This window comes from Gossypium hirsutum, chromosome A04, assembly GCF_007990345.1.
Source record: "Gossypium hirsutum isolate 1008001.06 chromosome A04, Gossypium_hirsutum_v2.1, whole genome shotgun sequence".
NCBI classification, from domain to species: domain Eukaryota; kingdom Viridiplantae; phylum Streptophyta; class Magnoliopsida; order Malvales; family Malvaceae; genus Gossypium; species Gossypium hirsutum.
The window spans coordinates 1,950,780-1,967,157 of NC_053427.1; the positions used below are offsets into that span (position 1 = coordinate 1,950,780).

The 16,378-nt window shown below is 37.9% G+C and overlaps 1 protein-coding gene across 1 annotated transcript; it reads right to left on the reverse strand.

Annotated features, from left to right (window-relative positions):
- Nucleotides 1-11,549: 11,549 nt before the first annotated feature.
- LOC107943964 (uncharacterized) lies at nt 11,550-13,478 on the reverse strand. The gene is made up of 2 exons (XM_016877783.1): nt 11,952-13,478; nt 11,550-11,759 (listed from the first exon to the last, which is right to left on the reverse strand). Exons 1-2 carry the CDS (start codon nt 13,476-13,478, stop codon nt 11,550-11,552), a joined length of 1,737 nt encoding a protein of 578 aa, XP_016733272.1.
- Between the last annotated feature and the right edge of the window lie 2,900 nt (nt 13,479-16,378).

A 16,378-nucleotide genomic window follows, 5' to 3' on the forward strand; every position in this document is an offset into this window, starting at 1 on the left:
GTAAAATTTAAAATTTTGTGTTATGTCTACTTGATGAAGGTTTAATTATGATAGGTGGCCTCTAGAAGGCCCAAGCTTTGGTTAAATCCAGTAATTTTAGGTGATTTTAATCCATAGGGAAAAAGGGGTTTTGGTTAACTGGGCCTTTAAGCATTAACTAGGTAAAAGAGGACACAAGGAAGCCTGTGGTAAGATGGCATGTGACGCCACTTAGGGGCTTTAGAGGTGGCATGTGGATGACCAAGGACGGCTAAGTTTCGAGTCATAAGGTAAGCAAATTAATGATATTAATTTTTATGTACAGAAAAGGTAAGCAGTGGAACTGAAGTGAAAGTCTATCTGGAGAGGATTTAGGACCTGATCAGGGAGAGGATTTAGGAGCTGATTAGGGTGAACTATGTTGGCCGAATGGTGGAATCTTGAAGAGCAAGAGTTGGCCAGCCAAGGGATGCTTAAGGGGGAGAATTTCGGCTAGGGTTAGTGCCAGTATAAATTCGGCGTTAGTGGTAAGTGGTGCTGTTTCCTGACTATTCTCCTCTTCTTTTCTTTTTCTCTTCTCTCCATCCATTTATTCTTTTCTTCTTCTTTTCCCCATAGCGGAATCCTTCAGCCACCCTACTCTATACCACCTTCCTTTCATTATTTTTAAGACTATAGCCGATTGCCTCAAATCTCGAAATCCTGAAAACTTGACTCCTTTTGTACCGATTTTTCCCTAGCCAAAATCTCTTATTTTTCTCATCATCTTTGGCCGATTCTCTCAACCTCTAAAACCTAGGTTTCTGTCGACAATACCACAAGTAAAAACCCTCAATATTTTATCTTTCTCTACACTTTTGCAAAAAGCCGAAACTTCCACACTATCCTAGGGACATAGCCGAATACTGAGATCACTGAAGGCTCGAATTTTGTTATCGTTTGAGGGCTTAGAACTGCATCAGAATCAAGTAGGAACTAAGGGGGAATGTTGACTGAAAGAATCGGTGGTAAGCCTTTCCAACTTAGTCTATCTTTCATATTTTAAGAAAAGCCGGAATCCCTAAAAGGTTAGGAAGGTTGTCGTTTTTTGGACTTGTAGCCCTAAGGGGTTGTGATAATAGTATTATTTTGGTAATAGTGTGATTAAGAGGCTGTTGATCAAGGGCTTGGACAAGTGGAGCGAATGGATCTGGATCGAGACGCTATTTTCGGCAAAGGTAGGAACGCTAAGGCCTAAGGTGTTGTTGGCCGAATATGGTAAGAAGTTAATATGTAGTTCATTTCGGTAGTAAGATTAACTTGGTAGTATTATAATTGTAGGCAGTTCGTGCGTGGATCTCGTCAGCGAATCGTCATAAAACAGGTGTGTAACTGACACCTTCTCATAGACTAGATCGGCAAAAGCCGAAAAGTTGGTATTTTGGGGAATTTTCGAGTGTGCGAATACTCGTAAGATATTGGGTTTGTATGTTTGGTATTCTGAAGGTAATAAACTGCAGTACGTGCGATTTCGTGCATTTTGATAACTTGGGCTTAATGGGCCAAAAAATCGAGTTCATGGGCCAACGGGCTCAATTTGGTAAGTATGCGTGGTAAGTATTCTGATAGTACGTAAATGGATAGGATATGCATGAAAACCCTAAAGGTAGCTAAATTACTACAATACCCTTATGTATGGAAAATTACCATGATACCTCTAGGTGTAAATGACCAATATGCCCCCAGGGTTAATTTTGTCTGAAAAGCATATTGATTTAAATCTGTATAATGTATGCCATGAATGAATATTTGTTGCATGGGGACATGGGTTATAATATGAAGGAAGTGTCCTGGTGGCTATGCCACAATTATCTGATCTGGTGGCTCTGCTACATATATATTTGTTCTGGTGGTTCTACCACGATTATCTGTATCTGGTGACTCTATCACATTATCTGTTCTGGCAGCCATGCTGCATAATTCTGTGGCGTGTAGCGGTTGGGTGGGTCGAGTAGTCTCCCCACATGGTGAAAGGTTGGTAAGGGGGTGCATGTGGTTGGTTATGGGTTGGGTTTTGCATATACAAGAAATATCTGATCTGATATGTTATGGGCCTATGGGCTTAATTCTGTATTCTGTTCTGGGCTAAGGCCAATTTATTCTGTTTCTGTGGTTTGAACCGATATGGGCTATGGTTGGGTTAATTTTACATACTGAGTTTCCCCAAACTCATCCCCTATTTTCATCCATGCGGGTAATCCCCAACCATAGTGGGCTTGGGGCCGCGAGGGATTCGGAGTGGCCACTCGTTCTGCAATATGGATTCCTTCTGGTGATTTGGACTTCAATTTTCTTTACTTTGATGATTTGGGTTTTGTTATGTAATAAGGCCGCTTATGATTATGTTTTTTTTGGGTTTTGATTTATAACTTATCATGATGATCTTAAATTATATTAACTATCAAAATGGGCTAGATCTAGGGTTCGTTTTCCAAAAACCTAAACTGATTTCAAAGTAACACGATTACAAACAAGGCTTCTGCTATGATAACATTTTCCAAATTTAAATATGTTTTATTCTAAAATAGACATAATTACAATGGTAACCTAAAAATATACGCGATGTTAGAGGGTGGCAATGGCGGTGTGCATGTCTAGGATTGGATCCGAAAGAGCTTGGTACTTAAGCAGTCCGATGGACTCACCTCCTCTTTTCCGGTTTCCTACCTGGTGCACAGCTTCCATTCACTTTAACCCTTAATGAATTAATCCTTTGAACATTAAGTATGATTTTCTAAACTTAGAATGGAAATTTTTTTAACGTTTTGATGTGGCACGTCGGATCTGGTCATAACGTCTAGGCCGGGTTTGGGGTGTTACATTACTAACCTTAATCATGCTCATAAATTTACCTTTTCTTTACTTCAGAAAATATGTCACATGAAAAGTGTTGTTTAACTTGTTAAACATATAAAACTTATCATATAACACCATACCATACCAAGTCATCTCAAGATAAACATTACTAGCCATTCCAATGGCTAGTTTACAAATCAACATATTACTTCATCATTTGGCTACATTAGCCTATACATGCCATTATCAAAACGAGTTTATCATTTATACCAAGATCACGAAGTTGATAGTGTGATGATTGCTCTGACCCGAATCCAACCTTTACGAGCTTCTAGCACTATAAAATAGGAAAATAAACCTAGTAAGCATTATATGCTTAGTAAGTTCATATAACTAAAACTGCACTTACCAATCATGCTTAACAAGTAAATCATATATAAAACAATTATCCATCTGTCGAAACCTCTTTTTTAAAATGGTGGTGCTATTTTGAAAACGGAAGTCGCCACCAACCTTTTAAAGTGTGATTGGATCACTTTATAAAACGTTTTGGTCTACAAAATTACGAGAAAACAGGTTCGGGAGTCGGTTACGTACGAGGAAGGATTAGCACCCTCGTAACGCCCAAAATTGGTACCAAATTGAATAATTTTGTCTTAATGTCAAAAGTTTGAAAGAATTTAGAAATAAGATCTTTTTTGTTAAGAAAAAACCGTAATAATTTGAGTTAAAAAGAATAAAGATTCCTTTATTTCAAAAGAATATAAACATTATATCCAGCATGATTGGACACGATATTTTTAAACTTTCGTAACTAAAATCATCTTGTGATTTTCAAAACTTATTTAGAAGGATCTTTTAGGCACTTAGACAAACAGGAAATTGCAACCCAGCATGTTAGGGCACTACTTCCCGAATTCCTAACTACCAAAAACATTGCCTTAAAAAAATCTTTTTGGATCGAATGAAATATAAAAGTTTTTTAAAGTGATGATGCATTTAGCTTATTACAAAGGATCAATATTAAATAAATTAACCTACATAATACCTATTTTAACATTCCATGCAAATATAATATAAAAGATGATGAATAATGGCATAAATTACACAATATACATTATCATTTTATGCATATATGATCATAAATAACATAAATGTACATACCTTATCGTTACATGTAAGCTACAACATAGTGCATAATGAATGCAACAGATATAGATTGCAATATATATGATAATATTTTATGCAATTGTAACTTAAATTAACATAAATAATTAATTTCATGCGAATATGTAAAAGCAATAACATGAAATAACAAATAATCTATGAAAATTTAACCTACTAAACAATATCAAAATAAAAGAAAACAAAAATAAATAAGCAAATTATAAACATATAAAATATAAATCAAATAAAATAAAAAGATATTTAGAAATATTTAGAATAATATAAGAATGATAAAGGAGAACTTTTTTAAAAAAATGATTAATATATAAACCATATTATAGGATATAATAACTTAATATATTAACAAAATAATGTACTAAATATTAATATTACACATATTTATTTAATAAAAAAATAAAAAAATATGTAATTAATGAGTGATAAAATAATATATTTTATAATAAAATAAAAGCAATGTAAGAGATAATATATGGTAAAATATATAACATATAATAAACTTTATAAACAAAATATATAATAATATAAACAATATGATAAGTAATATATAAAATAATATATATTAAAATGTAGGTAATATAATATATAATAATATATAAATAATATAATAAATAATATACAAAGAAAAATAATATATACCCTTTTATATAACTAATGTTTGTAAAAATATATATAGTATTTAAAATAAATTGAATTTATATAAAAAAGGATTAAAATTTAATTTAATTTAAAAAATTGGGGTTAATTACAAATAAATGAATTTTTTGGGCCAAATTAAAAGGCGCGTTAAATCAGAGGGACTCATTAGGCAATTAGCCCTAATCTCAGAAAACGACGTCGTTCCTCAGAATAGGTTTTAATGGCCATTGGGACTAAATTGAAACAAATATAGAAGTTAGGGCCAATTTTAAAATAAAAGTAAAATGAAATTATAAAATTTTAAAACACGGAAGGATCGATTGGACAATTTTCCCTTTAAATGAAAACACGCGGATCTCATCCGGGTTTCGGGTCAACATGCGGATCCTGGGCTTAAATGAAGTCGTTTCGAAGCTATTTGGTTTTAAGCAAAACGGCACCATTTTAGTAAGGCTATATAAGCCAAATATCAAGCCCGAAATCATTTTGAAACCTTGTTTTAAAAAAAAAGAAAGAAACCCTCTGAGAGGGTTGGGGGAGATGTCCTCGGAGTTCTATCGAGACTTCGTCTGAGGCTTGCACGCGCTCACGTGCCCCCGCCAACACCACCACTTACGGCGGTCGGAAACTGGAAAGTTTCCTTTTCCAATGTAGATTAAATCGGTACGTTTCTTTTCTTTTATTTTTTATTATCAGTATGTATTTAGAGAAAAAAAGAATAAAATAATCACCTCTGTACTCTCTAGTCAACTGTTGGTTTCTTTTAGTGTAAAATGTATTCTGTTTTTATTGAATCTCTATGTAAAAAAACGTGTATACAAATTAAAAAAAAAGAGGGGTTTTATAACCCCCAATTACATTTTTGGGAAAGAATCTTTCGATTTCTTTCCTTGTTTGTCTCTTTTCTGTCGTAGTTTTTTCCTTCTTTTGCAGGTATCAACGAGGATCTCACGGCGAGGAGTGGGCTGGCGTTGATCTGTTCGTTGATTACGACGTGATATGGGGTTGAAATCACGGTGTCGACTGAAACGGCGTAAGACGAAGAGGCGTGGTGCTTGCGGCGCGAAGCTTCTAGAAACCCTAGGGTTTCCTGATTCAACTTAAGGATTGGGCCTTACTGGGCTTTATTAATTTGGGTCAGGTTCTAGTACATGGGCCAAAGGTTTTTTAAGTGTAACCGGGTATAGGCTATCGGGTTTAGACCAATTGGGTCTCAAGTGTAGCGGGTTTTGGGCTTATCAGGCCTTGAGGCCTGTTTATTGTAAATGGACTGTAAATGAACCCTTTTTCTATTTTTATTTATTTCATGGGCTCGGGCGAATTTGGACTGTTACAGCTGCCCCTCTTTGCTTGTTACTGTGTAACAGGAATAGAGCAAAGATTACAAAAGGACCAAATTTGCCCGGCCTGGCCAAATCTCGAAATCTTGATCCTTATCTTCCTCAAAGGTATTCTGATAGCTTTAGAAATGTCAAACTAGCTATCTTCAACCTACTTCTTGCAAACTCACGAATGCCAAATCTGTTATCTCCGATCTGCTCTCTGACAATACAGAGATGCCAAATCTGCTATCTTCAATCTGCTCTCTGACAATATAGAGATGCTAAATCTGCTATATTCGATCTGCGCTCTGACAATACAGAGACGCCAAATCTGCTATCTTCGATCTTCTATCTTCGATCTACTCTCTGACAATATAGAGATGCCAAATCTGCTATCTTCGATTTGTTCTCTGATAGAGATGTCAAATCTGCTATCTTTGATCTGCTCTCTGTCAATACAGAGATGCCAAATCTGCTATCTTCGATCTGCTCTCTAACAATAGAGAGATGCCAAATCTGCTATCTTTGATCTGTTCTCTAACAATACAGAGACGCCAAATCTGTTATCTTCGATATACATTGTCCCTTAAAGGACATAACCTGTAGAATGCATATGTACTTATGCCTAATGATTAAGATGCCATGCTCAAAATGAAACAAATGCTCTTAATTATGCAAAATGTTATGAAAATGATTCCTATTTCGGATGTCTTTACTCGTTCATCCATCAAAGTTCCACTTTTATTATTCTCCAAGTATCAACCGTACTCCGCTCATGTGTTTTGAATCAAATTGGTCCTATTATACCATTCTCCTAACATTACGACTTGCTGAAGGCGATCCTCTCCTATGATTGAATCGTTTGAGTTGTCCAATCATTCTTTGGACTGAAAAAAGAAATTTCCTTGAGTACCTCCAGCCTTTACTCATGGGAATTCTTCAAACAATTGTTCTATTTTAGTTTCTTGTATTCTCTAGAGATTTCCAGAGTAATATGAAAAAATTCGTTTGTAAAAATATTTAATTCATCAATTATTATTTCAATGCAACACTCTTTATGAGTAATGGAAGCCCAAAAAAAATTTATCTTGAGAATAGTTATATAAATCATCAGAATACAATAGGAAATTAATCTGAAAACATATCTTTGAGAAGAAAAAGAATCCAAAGATGATAAACAGAACAAAAATTTGATGTCTAACATATCACAGATTGGGCTTCTGTGCACAAATTCCATGAAAACTATTTTGAGTTTTATCATGTGTTTAGAAGATCCAAAGTACTTTATTGATGCCTCGATATGTAACACACTTCGTTTCTCGTCAAATCTGGTATAGCAAAGTCACCGCATATTTTCTTGAAAATTTGAGCAGCCCTTTCGGGTTTTCAACTCAAAACCCCTTTGGAATCAAGGCGCCCTTTGCGGGTTTTCACCTTGGCCTCTCCATTTTTTTTTCAAAATCTCAAAGCGCCCTTTGTGGGTTTTCACTTTTTTTTCTCTTCTCTTTAGACAAAGTATTTCTTGTCTGAGTCTGAATTCACTGGGTTGGGTAAACTTTTCCTATCCATTTCTATTAAAATCAGAGCACCTCCGGAGAAAGCCTTCCTTACAACATACGGCCCTTCCCAATTTGGCATCCATTTTCCTCTGAAGTCCTTCTATATGAGAAGGATCTTTTTCAGTAGAAGGTCCCTTTTGTGGAATTCTCTTGGACGAACTTTCTTGTCATAGGCTTGCATCATTCGCTTCTGATACATCTGACCATGGCGAATAGCTTTTAGCCTATTTTCTTCGATCAAGTTCAATTGGTCATATCGTGATTGAATCCATTCTGCTTCATCTAGCTTTATCTCTGACAAAATTCGAAGAGAAGGTATTTCAACTTCAATGGGTAACACTGCCTCCATCCCATAAACCAACGAGAAAGGAGTTGCCCCAATAGAGGTTTTGATGGACGTTCGGTAGGCTAAGAGTGCAAATGGTAATTTCTCATGCCAATCTCTATAGGTTTCTGTCATTTTCCCCACTATCTTCTTAATGTTTTTGTTAGCAGCTTCCACTGCCCTATTCATCTTTGGAAGATATGGAGACGAATTATGATGTTTAATCTTGAATTGGCTGCAGACTTCCGCCATCATGCTGTTGTTCAAGTTCAATGCATTGTCTGATATGATCCTCTCAGGTATTCCATATCGACAAATGATCTCCTTTTTCAAGAATCGCCCTCCTACTGACTTGGTGACATTAGCATAAGAAGCTGCCTCTACCCATTTCGTGAAGTAGTCAATGACCACAAAAAATGAAACGATGCCCATTCGAAGCTTTTAGCGATATTGGCCCAATGAAATCCATGCCCCACATGGAAAAGGGCCATGGGGAAGTCATAACATGTAAGGGTGAAGGTGGTACATGGATCTTGTCTCCATATATCTGGCATTTATGACATTTCTTAGCATAACTGATACAATCTCCTTCTATAGTAGACCAATAGTATCCAAACCTCATGATTTGTCTTGCCATCGTAAAGCCATTAGCATGTGTACCACAAACTCCTTCATGTACTTCTTCCAGGATTTGTTTAGCTTCCACAGCATCAACACATCTTAAAAGTACCTGATCTTTCCTTCTTTTATAAAGGATATCCCTATCTAGCACATATTCGCAGGCTAACCTCCTTAAAGTTCTTTTGTCATTTTCAGTTGCCTTTTCAGGATATTCACGATTTCTCACATACCGTAATATATCTTGATACCACGGATGGTCATCCTATTCCTCTTCTTCGATATTACAGCAATGAGCTGGAACCTCCAAAATGCTCATCTGAATTGGTTTCATATCCTTTTGTTTATTTGCTTTAATCATGGAAGCTAATGTCGCCAAAGCGTCCGCCATCTGATTTTTGTCCCGTGGGAGATAACTAAAAGTGACGTTATCAAACTCTTCAAATAACTCCAAAACTACCTTTCGATAATTAATCAATTTGGGGTCCCTTGTTTCCCATTCACCCCTAAGCTGGTATATTACCAACGCAGAGTCTCCATATACTTCTAGAGTTCTAATTTTCCACTCTCTGGCCGCTTGAATCCCCATGATGCATGCTTCATACTCAGCCATATTGTTCGTACTGTCAAAATCTAATTTACATGTGAACGGATAATGATCACCATTTGGGGATACCAAGATTGCCCTAATTCCATTTCCTACCGCATTGGATGCACCGTCAAAGTTCATCTTCCATGGACGTTCTTCAATAGTTGCCACATACATCAACTCCTCATTAGGGAAATCAAAGCTTAATGACTCATAATCTTCTAGAGCTTTGCTAGCCAGAAATTCTGCTGTCGAGCTTCCTTTTATAGCCTTTTGACTCACATAGACTATGTCAAATTCTAAAAGCAATATTTGCCACCTTGCCATTCTTCCATTTAGTGCTGTTGACTCCATTATGTACTTTAATGGATCAAGTTTTGAAATTAGCCAAGTCATATGATATAACATATATTGCCTCAACCTTCGAGTCGTCCAGATTAAAGCACAATAAAATTTCTCAATTGGCGAATATCTCATCTCACACTCTGTGAATTTCTTACCGAGGTAGTATCGCCTTCTCTTTTCTTCCCGACTCGTCATGTTGGCCAAGCACACATCCCATAGAATTACTAAACACTGATAAGTACAGAATTAATGGTCTATCTGGACTAGACGGAGATAACATTGGAGCATTTAACAAGTATTGCTTAACCTTATCAAAAGCATTCTGGCATTCCTCATCCCAAGTACCTTGGTTGTGTTTTCTAAGGAGACGAAATATAGGATCACATTTCTCGGTTAATTGTGAAATAAACCGAGTAATATAATTCAATCTTCCAAGAAAACCCCGAACTTCCTTCTGAGTACATGGTGGAGGCAATTCTTGTATAGCTCTAACCTTGTCTGAGTCAACTTCTATTCCCTTTTCGCTGACCACAAAGCCTAATAACTTCCCCGACCTAGCTTCGAAGATACACTTTGTCGGATTAAGCTTCAACTGAAATTTCCTTAATCTCAGGAACAACTTCCTCAAAACTTCAATATGTTTCTTCTCTGTTTGAGATTTAGCAATCATGTCATCAACATAAACCTCAATTTCTTTGTGCATCATATCGTGGAATAAAGTCACCATAGCCCTTTGGTATGTTGCCCCTGCATTCTTCAACCCAAAGGGCATTACCTTGTGACAAAAGGTGTCCCACAATGTTATGAAGGTGGTTTTATCCATGTCTTCAGGATGCATCTTTATCTGATTGTTCCCCGAGAAACCATCCATAAAGGAGAACAACGAATATCCCGCTGTATTGTCCACTAAGGTATCGATGTGCGGTAAAGGAAAGTTTTCCTTTGGGCTAGCTTTATTCAGATCTCTGTAATCAACACACATTCATACCTTCCCATCATTCTTATGGATAGGCACAATGTTGGCCACCCATTCTGAATACATAACCTCTTGTAGGAATCTAGCATTAAACTACTTTTTGGCTTCGTCTTTTATTTTCAGCACAATATTGGGCCTTATCTTTCGCAATTTTTGTTGGACTGGCTTGCAATCTTGTCTTATGGGGAGGCGATGTACTACGATATCAGTATTCAAACCCGACATATCCTCATATGACCATGCAAAGATATCTTTGAATTCCCGCAGTAGCTCAATAAGGCCTTGTCTCGTTTCTTTAGCAATATGTGTGCCAATTTTCACCTCCTTCCCTTCCTCCAAAGCTACACTTTCTATTGCCTCTTTCTCACGGGGTAGGATTTATTTCTCCTCTTGCTTCACCATTCTCAAAAGATCTGGAGACATATCACAATCCCTATCGTCTTTAAAATCTTGAAGTTCTTCTAAACACATGTCTTGCTCAAAAGAGAATCTAGGATTTGTAGTGCTCATGTCGTTGATATTTAGGGACTTGAATGTACAAAGAATAAATAAATTTTCAGAAAGTTTTTTTTTATGTGTTATGAATGAAATGAAAGAATGTAAAGGTTAAAAGAATATTGAACAGTATAAAAGAAAATTCACTTGAATTGATAACAAAAATTATGTTTTATTGAAATGTAAATATCTGAACATGAGCCTATTTTACAAATGAAATCTTACTACTCCTAGGCTTTAGAGCAATAAGAGTGTTCTGTAAATTACTCTGAAGAATCTTTAAAAACTACAGGAAGTTCCTCTGCAACCCAATTATTCAAAGAGCTTCCCGGTTCGTAAGGGCGAATGCCCTCAAGGTTTCCTCGTTCAGACTCTTCATTATACACAACATTGATGTAACAACCACCTTCTTCAAGCAATCCTCCTTTAGGGTGAATTATCCCTCCTGATACAAAGGTTTGGGATATATGAGGGAATGTCAACGATTCCCACTCTACTTCTTTTCCGCTTAAACGCGCCCTTCTCCTTTCTTGACGCTTCTCCATTTTACTCCTCTTTTGCTTTTGATCTGGCCTGAAACCCAAACCAAAACAGTCTCTCTTCTCATTTAACTCTGGAATTTGAATCCCTCCTTGAAGATATCTTCCTAATCCTTTTCCTGGCAAGGCTCCTCTTCCCATTGTCATTTGCAAACCCATCCTTGTTGTCTGGATATCTTGGGCACCAGCACCTCATTCCCCTCTGAAATGAATGTTGCGTTGACGAATTCTAATGAACGAAAAGAGCATTCAATTGCCTCCTCGTTTGCTTCTACATAGGGTGCACTACTGGTAACTGTCGCTATAATGTCTTCCTCCGCATTTATAGTGACCAACCGTCCATCAGCTACTAACTTCAATTTTTGGTGCAGAGATGAGGGCACCGCTCCTGCCCAATGTATCCAAGGCCTCCCCAACAAGAAATTGTAAGAGGGCTTGATGTCCATTACTAAAAATTCCATCTCATACGTGTTTGGCCCAATCATCAAAGGAATGTCGATTCTTCCCATGACCTTCCTTTTCATGCCATCAAATGCTCTCACTACATTATGGCATGTTTTTATGTGAGAACTATCTATAGGCAATCTGTTCAATGTCGATAATGGCAAGACATTTAAAGCTGATCCATTATCAATAAGCACACTTGGCAGTGTATACCCCTTACAACGAGTGGTGATGTGTAAAGCTTTAGCTGATCCCATGCCACCAGGTGGGATTTCATCATCATTGAAATAGATGAAATTGTCAGTACTTATGTTACTAACCAATCGATCCAACTTGTTGACGGATATATCATTAGTAACATAAGTCTCATTGAGCACCTTCATTAACGCTTCCCGATGTGCCTCTGAACTTAGAAGCAAAGCCAGCACTGATATACGAGCTGGTTGTTTGTGCAATTGTTCAACCACACTGTACTCACTGTGTTTTAAGAATTTTAAAAATTCTCTGGCTTCTTCTTCCTTCACTGGCTCATTAACCAGTGCCTCGGTCCCTTTTTCTTTATCTAAAGCTTTTGCTTTTGCAGGCTCAACTTTGACGCCTTCTGCATCGTAGCGCTTCCCACTACGTGTGTAAGAACCCTCACCTTGAGCTTCCTTAGAAGCACTAGCTATATCCTCCTTCTCCGGCATTGACACATGGCAGTTATAATTCCAAGGTACCCTCTTATTATCCTTATAAGGAAAGGAAATAAGTTTATGAATGATGACTTTCGGTACTGTTGGTGTTTCAACTTCATTACTTCCTGGTAAAAAAATAATAATCCTCGGGCGGTTTTGATTCTTCGGTGCACCTTCTAATGTGCATATATGTTCCTTATTTGTGCCAGCTTCATAAAATTCTAGCTCTTTGTTGTCCATAAGGCTTTGTACCAAGGCCTTAAACTCGTCGCATTCCTGGATCTCGTGCCCCTCTTCAGCATGGAACTCACAGTAGTCCTTTGCTCCTTTATTTCTCTCTTTAAAGATTATCATCTCTCTTTTCACCATTTCTTCCCAAATCATTTTTATCGGCGTTCTCACCTCGGACATGCCCTCTTTAATCCTTTTCATATCCGTATCCCCAACTGCATTTACCCCTTGATCACCATGATTTGGCAACGGGTTCTCTGTACTAGGGGTATCGTCAAATTTTACGACCCCCATCTTGATTAGTCTTTCCACTGCCTTCTTAAAACCAGTACAATTTTTAATTGAATGCCCCGATATTCCTACATGGTACTCATATTTGGCATTTGCATCATACCATTTGGGATATGGGAGTTGTAACGGTTTCAAATGAAAAGGGGCTATTGCATGCGCATTGAATAAACTTTGATAAAGCTCCCGATACGTCACTGGGATAGGCGTAAATGAGACCTTTTTAGAATTCTGTCTTGAACCAGATCCCTGCTTTTGAGAATCTTGTTGCCCAACCATAGTTACTCTGGGCTGACTAACCATAACCACTTTTGAATTGTAGCTACTCGTATTATTCATCTCATTATCCTTCCTTCTTGAGGCTGATCTTTTAGTAGCTTCCCCCTCTATCTTGCCACCTCTTATGGCGTTCTCAATCATTTCTCCCGCCATAACTATATCGGCAAAACTCTTGGTGGTACTTCCAATCATGTGGGTAATGAATGGGGCCTTTAAAATGTTGATGAACTGCATAGTAGTCTCTTTCTCCAAGAGCGGTTGTTGAACTTACATGGCAACCTCTCTCCACCTCTGGGCATATTGCCTAAAACTTTCATTAGGCTTCTTTTTCATGTTTTGCAAGGTAATTCTATCAGGAATCATGTCAGTCACATGATTATATTGCTGCATAAAAGCTTGAGCTATGTCTCTCCAAGAACCGATCCTTACGCGACTTAGTTGATTATACCACCTAGCCGCTACCCCAACCAAACTATCCTGAAAACAATGGATCAATAATTGATCATTGTTTACATAACCAGTCATCCGTCTACAGAACATGGTAATATGGGCTTTCGGGCAAGTAGTCCCATTGTACTTCTCGAATTTCGGCATTTTGAACTTATGGGGAAGCACCAATTCTGGGACTAAACTCAAGTCCTTAGCATTCATTCCCTAACGATTATCGGCATTTTCTAGTGCCCTAAATTTCTCTTTTAACCATCTGTAACGCTCTTCTAATTGCCTTGATGATTCGAGTTTCATTTTTTCCCTCTCAGCTACATCTAGATCGGGTATAACCGGGTATAACCAGCATCGACTTGACCCTGTTGAGGCCTTATTGTGACAGATGGCCCTCGGGGATATGCCTTAGGTTGGGTCTGTACATGAGGTGGAGTGAAACCAAGAGGATGACCCTCGTTATCCTCTTCAGCGGTAGTCATAGGGGCTTTTCCTTTATCTGTTGTTCCCCTCAACAGCTGAGCCATCTCAGCCATCATATTCCTTTGAGCTTCCAACATTTGATCCTTCATCTCTTGTTGGATTTTTGCCAACTGCTCCTGTAACTGCTCTTGCATTTCTTTCTGAATCTGCTCAAGTCTTTGATCCATATTCTTTGACTTAGCGCGTGTACCATAAGGATGTGATGCTTCCAAATTTTCTTTCTCTTACTCTCATTCTCCCTATTAATTTTAACTAATTAGGGTCTTTCTATAAATTTGGATGCATATGATGCGATGAGATGCAAATGCATGAATGTAAAAAGACATCGATTCTGATTCAATTTCTTTTAGAAAATGTTATTTAAGAAACAAAAATCTTTATACAAAACGGATTACAAGTACGCCTTTGCCTTCAGGCCCAAAGTTGTAACCCTATTCAATAACGAAGCTAACTCTAGACCTCTATCTGACACTAACTCATACTTTGTACTTAACACATTAGCTTGCGCCGCCAGGTCTTGCAAATGATCAGCAACCTCTCGAATCTATGCTATAGCTTCTCCCATGAGGTAGTCCCTATCTCTGACTTGATCCTGAAAATGGTGAAGCTCTCCCTTCCAATGTTCTTCTCTTGCCTCGAGCTGCTCAATCCATAGCTCACAGTCCTGTAGTGCTGCTTCCAACACTCTAATATTGTGCTTCATTTCTTCGATCTTATCCAGGCTTGCCTTTAACTCGACTGCAGAGTTACGACTTCGGTGATGATGAAGGGATCGTCCCAGTTCAGTTACCTTAGTTTTTAATCCTTAATTCTCCTTCTCTAGGGCCTGATTACGAGACTGCATCTCTTGGAACTTATTTTCCCAATACTCAGCTTTGGCTCTTTCTTCTTGAACCTCTTGTTGCCACTGCTCTGAAGATTTCCCCAATCCAGCTCTCTTCAATGATAGCTATGTCTTCTTATACTATGTCTTCAAATCATCTCGGTCTTCCTCAATCTTTCTCTTTTCTTTCCTTACTTTTTCGACCTCAATTTTCTGAACGTCAACGTCTAAGCTTAGGTACATATTTTCCTCCTCGAGCCTCTCTAGCTTTCTTCCAAGCTCCAAACTCTTCCTTTCAAACTCTTACTTTATGACCTCTAACTCCGATGGAATCACTCGTAAATTCTCCTCCATTGATCGAGCAGCCTCTAAACTCGGTCTAGGGATGTTATCATTGACCCTCTTACTAAACCACTTTTGTATTCAAAAGTTGTCGTCGGTCCTTTAGTCAAAATCTTCACATAGCAAACCTTCTTCCAAGCTTCGGAGATTTCTCGCATCTTCTTCTTATAATGATCACCTTTATATGAGAAGTAGCTCTGAACTAGCCCTTATGTTGCCGGTATAAACTATTCTGCCTTGTATTGCCTTAGGACAAGTAATGGTGCATAACCAACAACCCCCTAAATTCTGGGAAGAGGTACCCAATCAAAGTTCCCGTAATGATAAAGGATTTCGCTAGGAGTCATCCAAGGGGCTTTCCACATAACATCTTCTTCTCAGAGGTTCTAGAGTATTTCTATCCACCTTTCCTTTGTAATGTCATCCCTCCTCGGTATAGCTGCTGCTTCCTTTAGTGGAGAATAGTCTTTAAAGAACACCCGCAAAAACCTTATCAACCTTCCAAAAGTGACTGTGGAACCAAACTAACAACAATTGTGCACATCCAATGAATCTACCTTCACCAGCTCTCCGACATGCACTCAAGGATCTAAACGTCTCGGCTAGGATTGCAGGCACAGGCGTGTTCTGCTTACTAATTCGATCGAATAAATCTGCAACTACTCATCTATGTGCCCCATAGCCTTTGGGAAAATCATCAATCCATACATACTTAAAGCCAGGACATCAACCTTCTTTTTCACATCTGGGTGTGTCAATATCAAATCCCTCAAACTTCCCACAGAATCCATTTGCTATCACCCTTCGGTTGGATTCGAGCCGCGGCCCACTATTCACTCACCCCTGTAATCATCATTAATTTCTTCACGAAACTAGGGGGTTAGTAGCCCTAACATAAGCTTTGTTACCCTGAATTTTTGGGCAGCAAGCAAGGTCGTAGACTCCTCTATAGTAGGTACTAAGT